This window comes from Ovis canadensis, chromosome 22 (genome assembly GCF_042477335.2).
Source record: "Ovis canadensis isolate MfBH-ARS-UI-01 breed Bighorn chromosome 22, ARS-UI_OviCan_v2, whole genome shotgun sequence".
NCBI classification, from domain to species: domain Eukaryota; kingdom Metazoa; phylum Chordata; class Mammalia; order Artiodactyla; family Bovidae; genus Ovis; species Ovis canadensis.
Genome location: NC_091266.1, coordinates 66,991,735 through 67,007,603, shown reverse-complemented (window position 1 = coordinate 67,007,603; position 15,869 = coordinate 66,991,735). Strand labels below are relative to the sequence as shown.

General features: G+C 58.5%; 1 protein-coding gene, 1 long non-coding RNA gene and 1 pseudogene across 2 annotated transcripts; 2 read left to right on the top strand and 1 right to left on the bottom strand.

Annotated features, from left to right (window-relative positions):
* Window positions 1-508: 508 nt before the first annotated feature.
* Window positions 509-13,685, bottom strand: LOC138427638 (uncharacterized). Its single transcript, XR_011252098.1, has 2 exons — window positions 13,166-13,685; window positions 509-1,859 (listed from the first exon to the last, which is right to left on the bottom strand). It is a non-coding gene; the product is annotated as an uncharacterized lncRNA (long non-coding RNA).
* LOC138427715 (olfactory receptor 6B1-like) lies at window positions 3,562-5,272 on the top strand (annotated as a pseudogene).
* SPRN (shadow of prion protein) lies at window positions 12,357-15,671 on the top strand. Its single transcript, XM_069567407.1, has 2 exons — window positions 12,357-12,458; window positions 13,194-15,671. Exon 2 carries the CDS (start codon window positions 13,210-13,212, stop codon window positions 13,639-13,641), a length of 432 nt encoding a protein of 143 aa, XP_069423508.1. The 5' UTR covers window positions 12,357-12,458; window positions 13,194-13,209; the 3' UTR covers window positions 13,642-15,671.
* The last annotated feature ends 198 nt before the right edge of the window (window positions 15,672-15,869 follow it).

The window sequence follows — 15,869 nt, the reverse complement described above, 5'->3', positions numbered from 1 at the left end:
CGGATTGGGACGGGCACTTTATCCCCGAGGTCTTCCTCCCAAAGACCCATAGCCTCAGTTTAATCGTGAGAAAACATGAGACAAGCCCCAGTTGGGGGCATCCTATCAAACAGATGACCAAACTCCTCAAAACTGTCAAAAAAAAAAAAAAAGTGTGAGGAGCCCACAGCCAAGTGGGACCTAAGGAAACGCGCCAAGTGAATGTGCCGTGGTTCTCCATGGGACCCTGGCACGGAAAAAAAGCCACTGGGCACAAACTGAGGAGAGACCCAAGTAAGGCTTGGACTTTAGCTGACAATAATGTATCATACTGGCTCACAAACTGTAACAAATGTACCCCCACACTAATGTAAGATATTAGCGTTAGGAGAAACTCTGTATGGAATGTATGGGAACTGTCTTACTGTCTTTGCAACTTTTCTATAAATCTAAAACTGTTCTAAAATAATTTTGAAAAACTAAGGACTTCTGTTCATCAAAAGTCATCTTAAAGAAACGAGAAAAGATATAAACTGGAAAAAAATATATTTTCAAAACATCATGAAAATTATGACATGCTGACGAAAGGAATCAAAGATGACCCAAGAGACAAAGAGACAGACCGCGTTCATGGATCAGACACTCAATATCGTAAAGATACTGATTCTCCCCAAACTGATCCAGATTACATTCACTCCAATAAGAATTACGACAGAAAACGTCACAAAATCAACAAGCTGGATCTAAAATTTATGGAAAGGCTAAGGAACTAAAAGAGCCAAAACTACTTCGAAAGGCAAGAATAGTCAGAGCAGCCACACCAGCTGGTTTCAAACCTACAAAGCTGTCGCAATGGAGGCAGTGCCCAGTCAGAGGGACGGCAAACGCGGAGGCGAACGGCGCGGAACGGAGCCCGGAAGCGGGCCTGCGAGCAGATCGCCCACCAACACGGCCCGTAGTCTCGAGCACAGCCCGAACCGCACACTCACAGGATTCAGGCTTATGCCCAGTGTGCTCTCTGATTACAATGACATTAAAGTAGATCAATAACAAAAATACGTCCAGAAAATCTCCGAACATTTGAAAATTTTAGAACACTCTTCCGGATAACCATGTTCTGCCCGTATCATGGAACACAGATCCTCAGAAGCATGCCGACAGAGCCAGACGGAGACGGGGTAGTGGGTGGTTCCGCTCTGTTTCAGTCTAGCAGACGAGCAGTCTGCGAAGAGAAGACTCAGAACAGCGTTGCCCCGAAGTGGGGGTGAAGGGTTGACTGGGAAGGAGCGTGCAGGGTGCTTCTGAAGTGAAGGAAGTTTGTATCTTGATGAGGCGCAGGCTCACGCATCTGTGTATTCATCAAAACTCATCAGATTTACCATCTAAGACCTGTGCACTTCACTGTGTAAATTAAACCTCAATAAAGAAATTTAGAAAAGTGTATAAAGAACTCCTGTCAATCAACGAGTAAAACGTGGAGACAAAGGGGCGAAAGACATACTCACAGGCATCTCACAGAAGCAGGAATGCTCATTGAAACTAACCATGCCGAGCGCAGCAGAGAAAGCCAGTGCATAGCACTATTTCTACCCTCTACACTGGCAGAGATCAGGAAACCCAGCACACCATCTGTTGGGAAGGATGCGGCTCAGTTGCAGGATGTAAGCCACACAGCCTCTCTGGGGAGAGAACTTGGCATCTTCTTGTCACGTTGCATGTGAAGCTCTCCCCCAGGACTCCTGCTCGTCCGTGCAGCTCCAAGAGAAACGCTGGTGCGTGGCACTCAGGGGCTGTGCGCGAAGGACGAGGCCACCAGCTGTGACGCAGAGGCGGACGTGGCAGAACGCCACTGCTCAGGTGTCAGAATGAACGCAGAGCAGCTACCAAGAAGAGAAAGAATCTTAGTACGAAAAAGCAAGACCCAGAAGACGGCATGTAGCATAATCCCCCTTGTCATAACGTTTGAATACAAGCAAGACTAAGCAACGTCTATAATTAAAATGCTTTAGGCAGCAGGGGAATCCCAAGAGTGGTCCCTGGAGAGGGAGGGGGAAGCGGGGGTCACTTAGTAGCCACTTTCTAGGTCTCGAGTTGAGAATAGGTTTACAATAGTTCCATTATTTTACAACTACATGAATAAATGAATGCCAAGCGTGGGAAGGAAATAAAATGAATGCTATTGTGCAGCATCCACTCCCCTTTGAACCTCAGGGAAGGGCCTTGAGGCTGAGAGCCATCACAGGATGGGCCTCACCAGGGCCAGGCCACCTGGAAGGCAGGCAGGAGGCCAGGCTTTGTTTGTCCCGAGGGGAAGGAAGGAAGCCCCCGCCCTTTACTTCATATTCCCTTCTTACATTCCCCCTGGGGACCCTGCAGTTGCTCTGAGAGTCCCACAGGGGTGAGAAATCTCAATTAAAGTCCTCTAGAAAGCCAGGGGGGTGGCAAGGCCACTAATGAGCGCCATAAAAGCCACGAGGCCATGAGGCAAGGGGGGAGTTTCGGCATGCTTCTCCAGGCCCTGGCTGGAGGCCTGCAGAGACGTGGAGGCGCACCTTCAGCAAGGAGAGCGGAGGGGAGGCTGGAGGTGACAGCCTGGTCTCGAGGCAAAGGGCCTGGGGGTGCTAGGAGGGCAGACTTTCCGAGCTCCCCCAGCACACGCCGCCAAGCCACTCGGCCCAGAGAGCAGGGCTCCTGGAGCCCCAGCCCTGATGCCCTGGGTCCAGGCCGGCACCAGCCCAGGTTCTGCAGCCTCCTCTGCTGCGTCGCTGTCGGTCTCATATCCCCAGAGACTGGGGCACCCTCCATTTGCTCTGCTCCCCCTGCACCCCCTGGGCCTTCCTACAGCCCCTCCCCACAGGGCTGAGCACCACTGCTATCAGTGGGGGTCTCCGAGCCCCTTCAAGGTGAGACAGGAGCACCCCAGTTCAGCCTCTGTGCCGCACAGGTAAACATAGGAGGAAGAGGCTGAGGGTCGCCCAAGAATTCCACCTGCCCACAGGAATCCCCTCCACCTCCCATGGGGCTCCCTGGTCCTGCTGGTGAGGGGAGGGTCTGAGGAGGCGTGGACGCCCCGGAGGCCGGGCCTGCTGGCCAGGAACCAGCTCTGCCTCAGCCTGCCGCCTCCCTGCTGCCCAGCCATCCTTCAGACACCCAGCTCCTGGGTGTCCTGGCCCAAAAGTCCCAAACCACTCAGCCCCTGAAAGGCTCTGAGTGGACTGCTTCCACCATCTCCCAAAGGCCGCTTTCAAGCTCAGAAAACACAGGATACAGACCTCAGGCCAGCTCAAGACGAGTCCACGTGGGGAAACCAAAGGTGGGGATGAACCCTCCCCCCACCCCCAGCCCCAGGCCCACAAATCCGAGGCCCCGATTTTGCTCAGCCCTGGAGATCCAGCTGGCCTTCTGATGGAAGCGCTGTCCTTCCTGAGAGTGAGCAGCCCTGGCCAGAGAGCAGTGCGGAGCAGCGGTGCTGGGGCCCACGTGGAGGCCAGGGGCGCCCGGACACAGAGCCAGGACCGCACAGCAAGCACGCAGAGCAGGCCTGCTCCCCTGCGGTGTGCACATGCGAGCCTGTGTGAGTGCATGCACGTGGGTGTGTGCGTGCACCTGGGGGTGTGCATGTGCGTGCATCTGGGGTTGTGCACAGGAGCGCGCCTGGGGGTGTGCATGTGTGCCTGTGCCTGGGGGTGTGTGCAGGAGTGCGCCTGGGTGTGTGTGTGTGTGTGCGTGCACCTGGAGGTGTGCACCGGAGTGCACCTGGGTGTGTGTGTGTGTGCGTGTGCCTGGGGGGTGTGCAGGAGTGCGCCTGGGTGTGTGCATGTGTGTGCGCCTGGGGGTGTGTGCGTGTGTGCCTGTGCCTGGGGGTGTGTGCACCAGCGTGCACTTAGGTGTGCATGTGTGTGCACCTGGGGTGTGTGCAGGAGTGCACCTGGGGGTGTGTGCGTGTGTGTGCCTGGGGGTGTGTGCGTGTGTGCCTGTGCCTGGGGGTGTGTGCACCAGCGTGCACTTAGGTATGTGTGTGTGTGTGTGTGCACCGGCATGCACACTTCCACATGTGGCTGTGTGCGTGGTGCTGGGACAGGCAGCAGTGCACAACTGAGAGCTTCCACGTGAGAGTGGACGTGAGAGGTATGCTTGTGCTCACTTGTGTGCAGGCGGGGCCCCCCTGCCAGGGGTTTGCAGGGCGAGGTGTGTGTTGGGTTAAGGACTGGGGGGGTCAGTGCTGCAGCAACTTTGAGAAGGGGTTATGGTGCCCCCACCCAGCTCTCAGGACCCAGTCCCCTGCCCAGCACACATCACATCTGCCGCTCTCCACTCTTCCAAGGTGCTCAGAAGTGGCCTCCCTGCCAAGAGGGCTATGAGCAATTCCACGGAGACGTCGGTGACAGAGTTCGTCCTGCTGGGCTTCCCAGAGCTGCGCCACGTGCAGGGGCTGCTGTTCGGGTCATTCCTCACCATCTACATGGTGACCATCCTGGAGAACCTGGTTGTTATGGCGACCATCAGAGCCAGCCGTCAACTGCACACGCCCATGTACTTCTTCCTGGCCAACCTGTCAGTGCTGGAGACCCTCTACACCTCAGTCACCATCCCCAAGCTGCTGGCTGGCCTCTCGGCCTCAGCAAGGACGATCTCCTTCTCAGGCTGCCTCACTCAACTCTTCCTCTTCCTCTCCCTTGGCTCGTCCGAGTGCTTCCTCCTGGCCACCATGGCCTATGACCGGTACCTGGCCATCTGTCGCCCCCTGCACTACCCAGCCATCATGGACTCCAGGCTCTGCCTGCGCCTGGCCCTCGGCGCCTGGCTGGGTGGCTTCCTGGCCTCCTGCGTGTCCACGGCTCTCATCTCCCGCCTCAGGTTCTGTGGCCCCAACGTCCTCAACCACTTTTTCTGTGACATCTCACCCCTGCTGCAGCTCTCCTGCTCTGACACCGCCACCGTCGAGGTGCTGGACTTCGTGGCGGCCCTCGCTGTGCTCGCCACCTCCCTGCTGGCAACCGTGATCTCCTACACCCACATCGTGGCCACGGTGCTGAGGGTCCCAGGAGGGGCTGGCCGCCAGAAGGCGTTCTCCACCTGCGCTTCCCACCTGGTCGTGGTGGCCCTCTTCTACACCACCACCATCTTCATGTACGCCCGGCCTCACGCCATCAGCTCCTTTGACCTCAACAAACTGGTGTCCGTGGTCTACTCCGTTGTGACCCCACTGCTCAACCCCATCATCTACTGCCTCCGGAACCATGACATCCACGAGGCCCTGGCCAAACTCCACCCGGCTCCCGGCCCCTCCTAGCACCAGCAGCAGCAGGAGGAACTTCAAACCCTCCCACCCTGTCATCTGCCCACCGCCACCAGCCCATGCATCAGGTGGGCCACAGCTCTCTCCCAGCAGCCCAGCCAGCAAGCTCCTCTCCTCCCCCGTCACCCTGAGACACAGTAGCGGCAGCAAACTCCAAAGGCGCCAGCAGCCACTTTCAGGGAACTTCAGCACCAGAGCAGGGGACAGCTCCTCAGCCCAGGACGAGCAGGGCTCGGCTCTCTGACGTACTTTAGTTTTAGAATTTCTGTCTGGTTCTTCTCAGTTCCCCTTTTCTCTGTCAAATTCCCAGTCTTGTTTCTGTCCTGGGCTGCCTTCTGTCCTGCCTTCTGTCCATGACACCTGCCTTCTGTCCTGGGCTGCCTTCTGTCCACGACACCTGCCTTCTGTCCATGACACCTGCCTTCTGTCCATGACACCTGCCTTCTGTCCTGGGCTGCCTTCTGTCCTGGGCTGCCTTCTGTCCACGACACCTGCCTTCTGTCCACGACACCTGCCTTCTGTCCACGACACCTGCCTTCTGTCCACGACACCTGCCTTCTGTCCACGACACCTGCCTTCTGTCCATGACACCTGCCTTCTGTCCACGACACCTGCCTTCTGTCCATGACACCTGCCTTCTGTCCAGATTGCGTTGTCACCATGGTGTCTGCAGGCTCTTAATATCTGGCGTGGTGAATCCCTCTTCTCTGAACTGCTTTTTCAAAATTTGTTTAAGTCTGACTTTTATCTTTTTGTATGAGCCCCTGAGCTCCTCAGTCTGCCTGGGCTGCCGTAACAAAGCACTGCAGGGACAGCTCTGGCAGCACAGTGGTTGGGCTCTGTGCCTCAGTCCTTGGTTGGGGAGCTAAGATCCCACAAGCTATAAGGCACAGGGAAAAACAGTGCCACGGACAGGCTGGCTTATACACCAGGAATTCATTTTCTCACAGTTCTGGAGCCTGGAATCTGAGATAAGGTCTCAGCAGCATTGGTTCCGGAGAAGGGAATGGCACCCCACTCCAGTACTTTTGCCTGGAAAATCCCATGGACGGAGGAGCCTGGTGGGCTGCAGTCCATGGGGTCGCTGAGTCAGACACGATTGAGCGACTTCACTTTCACTTTTCACTCTCATGCACTGGAGAAGGAAATGGCAACCCACTCCAGTGTTCTTGCCTGGAGAATCCTAGGGACGGGGGAGCCTGGTGGGCTGCCGTCTATGGGGTCGCACAGAGTCGGACACGACTGAAGCGACTTAGCAGCAGCAGCAGCAGCAGCGTTAGTTTCCCCTGAGGCCCGTATCCACGGCTTGTAACCAGCCATCCTCATGTGGTCATCCCTGGGTGCATGTCTGTGACCCAGTCTCCTCTTATCTCCTCCTATAAGGACACATTGGGTCAGGACCACCCTGATGACTTCACTTTAACTTTTTTGACCTCTGTAAAGACCCATCTCCAAACATAACCACACTCTCAGGCGCTGGGGGCAGGGTTCCAAACTATGAATGCTGGGGCCACAGCTCAGTCAGCAGCAGGTCCTGTAAGAGCTCTGCTGAGAGTCTCCTGGGGTCGCACACTCCCCTAAGGGCGAGCGTGGAGGAGGCCCAGGCGTGGCGCCCAGCGGCGCCGCCTGCTTCTCCCGGTCACGCAGGTCTTCCTCCATGTTCCTCAATGCTCTGTTTATTTCGGCCATAAAGATCCTTTGCGCTCTGGGAGGTCATTCATAGCGTCCACTGTTACTGTGAATGGCGTCTCATCGCCCGCTATTTCTTGCTCTGGTAGAGACGTTCTGTTTTCTCTGCCGTAAGACACTCATGCGGACGCTCATGCAGTCACAGAATATGCAGGTAGCAATCTCTCGCACCAACGGGGACAAGCAGTCAGGCTGTGAGCAGGGCACGGCCAGCGGAGCAGCCCCACTGAGCATCTTGGACCCAGAAGGCCCCTCCCCACCTTCCACCCACCCTCTGGCCTGCGTGTCCAGCCTGCAGTCCTCAGAAGGCGGCAGCAGCTTCCAGCACCGAGGCCGCAGTCCTGAGTGGAGGAAGGGGAGGGGAGATGTGCAGGCTCTGCCGGCCCCTCCCAGGGGAGCAGAGCCCTGCCCAGCACCCTCAGAGCACCCTCTGCGTCCCTGGCCCTGCTGAGGTGAGGGCTCCCCAGTTCCAGGCGTTGGGGGTGAGTGGTCGACCACAGAGTCCACAGCTTCTTCAGGGCACAACTGTCTTCTGGGCTCAGGACTGTGATCAACAGAAGCGGTGAAAGTAGGAAGCGTTCCTTGCTCAAGTTTTTTGATGAAACATATTTAAAGGCTCTCCACTAAATATGATATCTACTGAGGGTTTGTCTGAAATATAGATTTAATCAAGTTTTAAAAGTCATTTCTATGGCTAGCTTTCTTGGCATTTTTCCCCACAAATGAATGTTGATGGAAATCAAATCAAATCACATAACAATATGTAAGTGTATCAGATCAATATGGTGCACATCTTAAATTTACAAAATGTTACATGTCAGTTCAGTTCAGTCGCTCAGTCATGTCCGACTCTTTGCTACCCCATGAACTGCAGCACGCCAGCCTCCCTGTCCATCACCAACTGCCTGAGTCTACCCAAACTCATGTCCATTGAGTCAGTGATGCCATCCAACCATCTCATCCTCTGTCGACCCCTTCTCCTCCTGACGTCAGTCTTTCCCAGCATCAGGGTCTTTTAAAATGAGTCAGTTCTTCGCATCGGGTGGCCAAAGTATTGGAGCTTCAACTTTAACATCAGTCCTTCCAATGAACACCCAGGACTGATCTCCTTTAGAATGGACTGGTTGGATCTCCTTGCAGTCCAAGGGACTCTCAAGAGTCTTCTCCAAAACCACAGTCCAAAAGCATCAATTCTTCAGTGCTCAGCTTTCTTTATAGTCCAACACTCACATCCATACATGACTACTGGAAAAACCATAGCCTTGACTAGACAGACCTTTTTTGCCAAAGTAATGTCTCTGCTTTTGAATATGCTGTCTAGGTTGATCATAACTTTCCTTCCAAGGAATAAGCATCTTTTAATTTCATGGCTGCAATCACCATCTGCAGTGATTTTGGAGCCCCCAAAAATAAAGTCAACCACTGTTTCCACTGTTTCCCCATCTATTTGCCATGAAGTGATGGGACTGGATGCCATGATCTTCGTTTTCTGAATGTTGAGCTTTAAGCCAGCTTTTTCACTCTCCTCTTTCACTTTCATCAAGAGGCTTTTTAGTTCTTCACTTTTTTACGTGTCACTTTTTTACATGTCAAATACATTTCAATTTTTTTTAAAAGACATTTAAAAATTAAGAAATGGCTCTTTTTTGCTCAGGCCTGTGGCATATCTTCATCCTGCCGGGAAGCTCCGTAGCCACCGATGAGACCAGAAGGGGCCTGATGAACAGGATGAGAAAACACACAGGGCATAGCGGAGGGCCACCCTCATCGAGCTCTCCTCGACAAGGGGACTGCGCTCCGGAAAGTGGGGGCTGAAGTCGAAGAGCCAGATTCTGCCTTCAGGATGCGTGTCAGGGTTCAGTTAATGAAGAATGGCAAACACTCTGAGCTTTCGTCCCTGGTGGTGGCTGTTTGATTTTATTGGAGGAACAATGAAGGGCTGGATTTCTTGAGGAAGCGATGAAGGGCTGGATTTCATTGGGAAAGCGATGAAGGGCTGTATTTCATTGGGGAAAGCGATGAAGGGCTGGATTTCATTGAGGGAAGCGATGAAGGGCTGGATTTCATTGGGGAAGCGATGAAGGGCTGGACTTCATTGGGGAAGCGATGAAGGGCTGGATTTCACTGGGGAAGCGATGAAGGGCTGGATTTCTTTGGGGAAGCGATGAAGGGCTGGATTTCACTGGGGAAGCGATGAAGGGCTGGATTTCTTTGGGGAAGCGATGAAGGGCTGGATTTCATTGGGGAAGCGATGAAGGGCTGAATTTCACTGGGGCGCGATAAAGGGCTGGCTACTAGATTCTGTCGGAAAGGTCATGCTGTTGGCGACATTCCTCGGGTCAACTTGAAGGTCATCAAATAGCCAACGTCTCTCTTTTGGCCTTAATTCAACATTCAAAAAACTAAATTCATGGCATCCGGTCCCATCACTTCATGGCAAATAGATGGGGAAACAATGGAAACAGTGAGAAACTTTATTTTCTTGGGCTCCAAAAATCACTGCAGATGGTGACTGAAGCCATGAAATTAAAAGATGCTTGCTCCTTGGAAGAAAAGCTATGACAAACCTAGATGGCATATTAAAAAGCAGAGACGTTATTTTGCTGACAAAGGTGCATATACTCACAGCTATGGTTTTTCCAGTGATCACGTATGCATGAGTGAGTTGGACCATAAAGAAGGCTGAACGCTGAAGAATTCATGCTTTTGAGCTGCGGCGTTGGAAAAGATTCTTGGGAGTCCCTTGGACTGCAAGGAGATCAAACCAGTCAATCCTAAAAGAAATCAATCCTGAATATTCATTAGAAGGACTGATGCTGAAGCTCCAATACTTTGGCCACCTGATGCAAAGAACTGACTCACTGGAAAAGACCCTGATGCTGGGAAAGACTGACAGCAGGAGGAGAAGGGGGCGACAGAGGAGGAGAGGGCTGGGTGGCATCGATTCAACGGACATGGGTTCGAACAAGTTCTGGTGATGGTGAAGGACGGGGAGGCCTGGAGTGCGGCGGTCCGTGGCATGGCAGTCAGACACGACTGAGCGGCTGAACAGCAAAAACAGAGGGAAGAAGAAGGACCAGGATCGTGTGTTGGTAGTGAAGGCACCGCAGTAATACATCTTCATAATCAAAAACCCAAAAATCAACCAAAAAAAGAAATGAAATGTGCCATCTTCTTTTTCTGAGAAAATCATGAGTGTCTTCCTCCCTTTGTGCAGCAATGAGTAAAGCGTGTCCATAGGCTCGAAGCCACCTGGGCCTGAGCAGTGGTGACCTGCTTTCAACATGCTGTTGGGCCCAATGGCTAATATTTGTTTTTATGTTTTGGTTTTTTGGCCATGAGGCATGTGGGATCCCAGGTCCCCAACTAAGGGTTGAAACGCCCTGCATTGAAACGCCAAGTCTTCCCACCAGGGAAGTCCCAGTGGCTAGTATTTCATTTGAATTTTTCATGGTAATAATTAAACATAAAATAGTCTAAGTTGCTTCCTGCGCTTCCCTCACGTCTCTTAACAGGAAAGGCTTAGCGCCTCGTCAAAGGGCTCATTAGCCGCCCTCCATGGCCTCTCCTGCGGAGTGCCCTTGACCCTCCGCCTCTGAAGGGGGAGTCCCTCAGACTCAGAGTCCAAAACTGCGTCCTTTCTCTCATATCTGCCGTCTTGTGGCTGTTCATCTAAAAAAATGCCCTTCGCTTTCTAGCTCAGTTCTGTTGGCTTTCTGCAACCTTGTTTTCAGAAGTTCCTGCTTAGTCTCGGACCCTGTCACAGCATCTTGCTCTTATACAAATGTAGTATCTCCCCCAGTCTTTCTGAGCCTGTGGATTATTTTTGCTTTTTTAGGTTTTTCTCTAATTCCTCAAACTTCTTGAGCCTTTTTCCCCTTTTCTTTGCTGTGGTCTTTATTGTGTTGCAGACTTTCCAGACTTTCCCCAAATGTCTGATAAACGCCGGCTGCTGTTACACTTTAACACGAAGGCTGTCTGGGAGCCGTCAGGCAGGACTCTTGAGAACGAGGGAGCAGGGATGTCCCTGGGCTGGGGGCCCTCTGAGTGCAGGTGACAGAGAAGGTGCCCGGTGTCAGCTGGGGCACTGCCCGACCGGGAGGCCGAGGGGGCACGCCCCTCACTGGCCCCTGGCCTGCCCTCCAGCTCCGGCTCCGGGCTCCAGGCAGTGGAGTCACAGGTGCGGCTGCTCCCGACTCGGGGTGCCCCAGTAGAGGGGCCAGGCCCGGCCCTGCCCTGGGAAGCAGGTCCGGGTGGCCAGGAAGGCATGTCACATCCCCTCCCAGGGCCGGGGGGGGGCAGTCACAGTCAGACCCCATGGGCGAAAATAAGAGAAGGTGGGCTCCCAGGGGACACACCGGAGCAGGGGAAGGGTGCTGAGCGGCCACAGCAGTGACCGTCCCCGCAGGCCCCACGCGGCATCCTGATCTCGTCAGAGAAGCGCCCTTGTTTCCTGGAGGTGAGCAACTCACTGGGGCTGTTCTGTGCATGGGACCAGGGAGTCCACCAGAGGACGCGGGCCTTAGACGAGTCCCGCCTCTCCCGTCGCGCATCGCCACACCAGCGCGAGGCCTGGGGCCAGCAGGCGGCTCTCAGCCATGGCCCCTCTGGCCCAGGTGGCCTTTGAAACCAGCAGGGCCTGAGCCTGCCCAGGACAGCGTGGGACGCGGCAGTGCTGAGCCTTCAGGGACCACAGGACCGGACGGGTGTCCCTGGGGGGAGCGGCTCCCGCGAGGCCTAGAGTCTGGGGTTGGGAGGGGGCCAGGAGGAGACTCGAGGACAGACAAACCTTGGGAAGCAAGATGGAGCCAGGCCCAGGGGTCCAGTCCGGCGGGGACCTGGAGGGCCGCTAGCTGGGGCAGTCGGGTTACAGGTGGCGAGGCCGCCTGCAGGCCCTGGAGGAACCTGAGCAGCAGCCCTGGAGGCGGGAAGAAGGGTCCCGGCTCCCCTTTCCCGCCTGGAAGGGGGCCTGCGAGGGCCGGTGCTGCTCTGGGCCTGGGACGCCCTGGCGCCCCGGCGCGCGGTCAGGAGCCCGTGTGGACACACCCCCGGGAAACGGAGGGAGAGGGGAACTGGAGAGGGTGCGAGGGAGATGGGGCTTGGGGTCCGGGTGGGGCGGGGGGCGGAGTGTGCGAAGTTGGGGTGAGGACGGAGGCGGTGGAGCTGGGGGTGCGAGGTGCTGAAGACAGTGGGGCTGACTGGTATCGGGGGACCAGTCAGGATGGGGGTGCGCAAGGCATGGAGGACCGGGCAGCGAGTGGGCGCGGGGGCGGTGCTGGGCAGAGGGGGGCTGCGCCTGCGAAGGCCCGCCCCTGTCCCCTCCCGCCCGTCCCGGGGATGAGCCTCCGCGTCTGCCCGCCCCGCGCCGAGGGCGGAGGCCGCACGCACGTCCCCGCTCCGCTCGGCGCCCGCCGGGTCTCCAACAGAGCCCCCCTTCCGCTCCGGCCGCGGTACTCGGAGCCGCCGCGGTTTTACCCGAGGCCCGCGGCTGGTAAGACCGGGCGGTGGGGGGGCGCGTCTGGGGCCGGGAGGCGGGTGGAGCCGCCGCCCTGGGGTCGCCTCTGGCCCCCGGCCCAGCTGCGAGCCAGGCGGTAGCGGGAGGGGCGGAGAGCGAAGCAGAGCGGGCGGGAGGGGACGCCAGGCTGGACCCTGCCCGGGGTGGGGCTCGCACCCCGGCTCCAGCCCCGGAGCCCTGGAAGGGGCCTGGGAGAGCCGACCGAGGCTCCCTGCTGGCCCCTCTCCAGACCCTCACCTCCTTCCTTTGGGCCCTCGGACCTGGAGACGCACCCTCACCCCACGGTGGCCGGTGGGCCTGCGGGCCCTGGAGCGGCCCACACATGGAGCCCCCTCCCCAGGCCTGAGCGCCCTCAACAGCAGGGGGCTCGCAAGCCCCATCCTCTGCCCCTACTCCATGCCCCACACAGAATAACCCCGCTGCAGAACCCTCACCTCCACCCGCGCCTTCCGGGCTATTGAACAAGACCCCCATCCCCGCCCCAGGCTCCAGGCCCTCATCCTCAGGCAGGCCTGCCCCCAGCCCACCCCAGCCCACTCCCCACTCCTCCAGCAGGCGAGGCCCCCGCGTACCGCCCAATACCCAGCCCGCCCCTGAGCCCTGACCCCCCTGTGCCTGGGCCCTGAGCACCTCCCTGCCTCCCCACGTCCTCTGTCCCCAGCCCCTGAGCGCCCCGTCCTCACAGAAGCTGAGGTCCCCTCCGTCCTGCAGGTTCTGCTCCAGGAACATGAACTGGGCGGCCGCCGTGTGCTGGGCTCTGCTGCTAGCGGCCACCTTCCTCTGCGACGGCAGTGCGGCCAAGGGCGGCCGCGGCGGGGCCCGTGGCAGCGCCCGAGGCGGGCGCGGCGCTGCGAGGGTGCGTGTGAGGCCGGCACCCCGCTACGCGGGCTCCTCCGTGCGCGCGGCCGCGGGGGCGGCGGCGGGGGCGGCGGCGGGGGTAGCCGCAGGCCTGGCTGCGGGCTCGAGCTGGAGGAGGGCCGCGGGGCCGGCGGAGCTTGGCCTGGAGGATGCGGAGGACGGGGCGCCCGGCAGCAACGGAACAGGGCGAGGCGTCTACAGCTACTGGGCGTGGACCTCAGGCGCAGGGCCCACAGGCCACAGGCACCTCTGCCCGCTGCTGGGCGGGGCCCTGGGCGCCCTGCGGCTGCTGCGGCCCTAGGCTGGGCCCGGCGCGTCTGAGCCAGAGCCGCCCCCACCCTGTGCCCTCCTCCCAGGCCTCGCAGCCCCGATCGCCCTCCCCTCCCCTCCCCTCCCCACAGCCAGGAGCCTAGAACAACGTGGGCAGCTCTGGCCTCTCTGCCTGGAGCTGTGACACCTCCCGCTGGAGCCCCTCCCCATCTTACATCCTCCCAGGGGGCCGGCGGCCCGGCAGCTCCAGGATACCCTGTCTCCTGCTGGGGTTAGTTCCCCAAGCCAGGACGGCAGGGGTCCTGCGGTTTCCACACTGGTCCATGCTGGCCAGGCGCCCACCGCTCCACAGGCTGTTCAGGCCACCCCAGCTCCTCTGAGCCCACCCTGGACACTTGAGTGCTGTGGACGGTGCTGACCACCGGGCAGGGAGGCAGGTCCTCAGGCTGGGCTGGTTCTGCCACAGCCCAGAGGACATGGTGCCCCCTGCTCCCCACAGAGGCAGCCCCAGGGACTGAAGGACTTGAGGAAAAGGGCTGGTCGCCCATCCAGAAAGAAGGGGGCGCATCTGTGGACCTGTGAGCCCAGCATAGGCCATGTTCTAAGGACACTCCCAGAACACCCTCACCCAGGGCCTGCCCGGAACCTTGCCCTGCCTGTGGACCCAGGGGCCACAGCCCTCTCTGGGCAGACGCTGCGAAACCCACTGCTGGGGGAACCAGGGGAACACGGCCCAGAGCAGCCTCAGAAGATGAGAGGTTTGCCTCTGGCTCCCGACGCCCAGGGCAAGGCAGCCCTGCCTCTCAGGTGCTTTTCCCTCCAGCTGCCGACCTGCCCCTCGGGCGTGAGCCCAGCCTGGGCCCAGGCTCGCCCGCGCATCCTCTGGCTAGAGGAGCCCCCGGGCCTTGCAGGACGGCTGGGGCCCGGCTCCTGGTCAGCCGGGCTCTGCTGTGCCGGAGCCTCTCGCGCCACAGGCCTGCCTCCAGAACCCATCCTTGCCTGCCCCGCACCGCAGGGCCTGTGGACTCAGCTGACGGATTCGTGTCCAGACCATCATCTCCAGGAGCCCTGGCGCCGCTGCCTTCCCAGCTGGCCCTCGGCTCTGGTTGCGGTCAGGGTCTCAAGTTATCCACGGGGCCTGGACCAAGCATTTCTGCCCAAAGGCCCAGGCGCCAAGCTGCAGGACGCAGCTCCCCGGAGCCTCCTGTGTCCACACTGCCAGCATTCTTGGGTGCGGCCCCCAGATGCCCTCCATTCTCCCAGACTGAGCTCTGGGCTCCGCAAAACCAGCGGGGGGTGGCCGAGCCCAAGCCTCAGAGGTAACGTCTGAGAGTCTTAAACAGGAGGTCCCATCGTCCTCCCTGATGGGCCCAGCCGAGCTGTGCTCAGCCTCAGGTGCCCACGAGGACACGGGCTATGGCTGGGCCAGACCCTCTCACGCCTCTGCAGCGTGCACCACCAGCACACTGGACACGCTGGAAACATCGCTCGTGTTGATTGATTCCACTCAACAACCCGACTTCAGGAGCATCTGGCGTCTGCAGCCACACATCCCTAAACACTTCCCACCCCACGGGGCAGGGTTCCGGCAGGGAGCACGCGGCGCTCGGGGTGGGCAGCCTCAGGTGAACTGGTGAGTGTGCTGGGCGGGGGCAGCAGGGCCTAGAGGGCCGCCGCCTACAGGAAGAGGGGCCCTGGCGGAGGCCCCGGAGGGTCGCAACACCACTGGCCACAGACGAGCCGGAGCTGTGACCGGATGCAGCGCCCACGCCCACCACCCTTCCCTCCCCGCCCGCTTCCAGAATGTGCAGGCTGTGGTGGTGACCTTCCTGCCCTTCAGGTGTGAGCACAGCAACGCTGGGCGCCGTCTCATCAGCTGGAAGGTGCTCGGAGGCGGCGGGAAGGCCTGGGGTCTCCACTGACTGCCCTGGCTTGTGCTCAAGCCAGGCCCTGGGCACCAAGGGGACGGGGCTGCGGCTTCTGCCACGGCTCCTCGGGACCTCCTGTGTGTGTGTGTGTGTGTGCACGCTTCAGTGGTGAAATAAACTCTGCTGCCAACCAGACCGTTCCTTATTGCAAGACCAGGACACTCAGGAACCTGTCACACGAGCCCTTGGGTGCTGAGCAGGGGCTCACGGGGCTGCACAGTAAGAGGGCCAACCCGGAGCCTCCTGTGTCCACACTGCCTGCATTCTTGGGTGCGGCCCCCAGATGCCCGCATCCTCCCAGACTGAGCTCCGGGCTCCGCAAGACCAGACC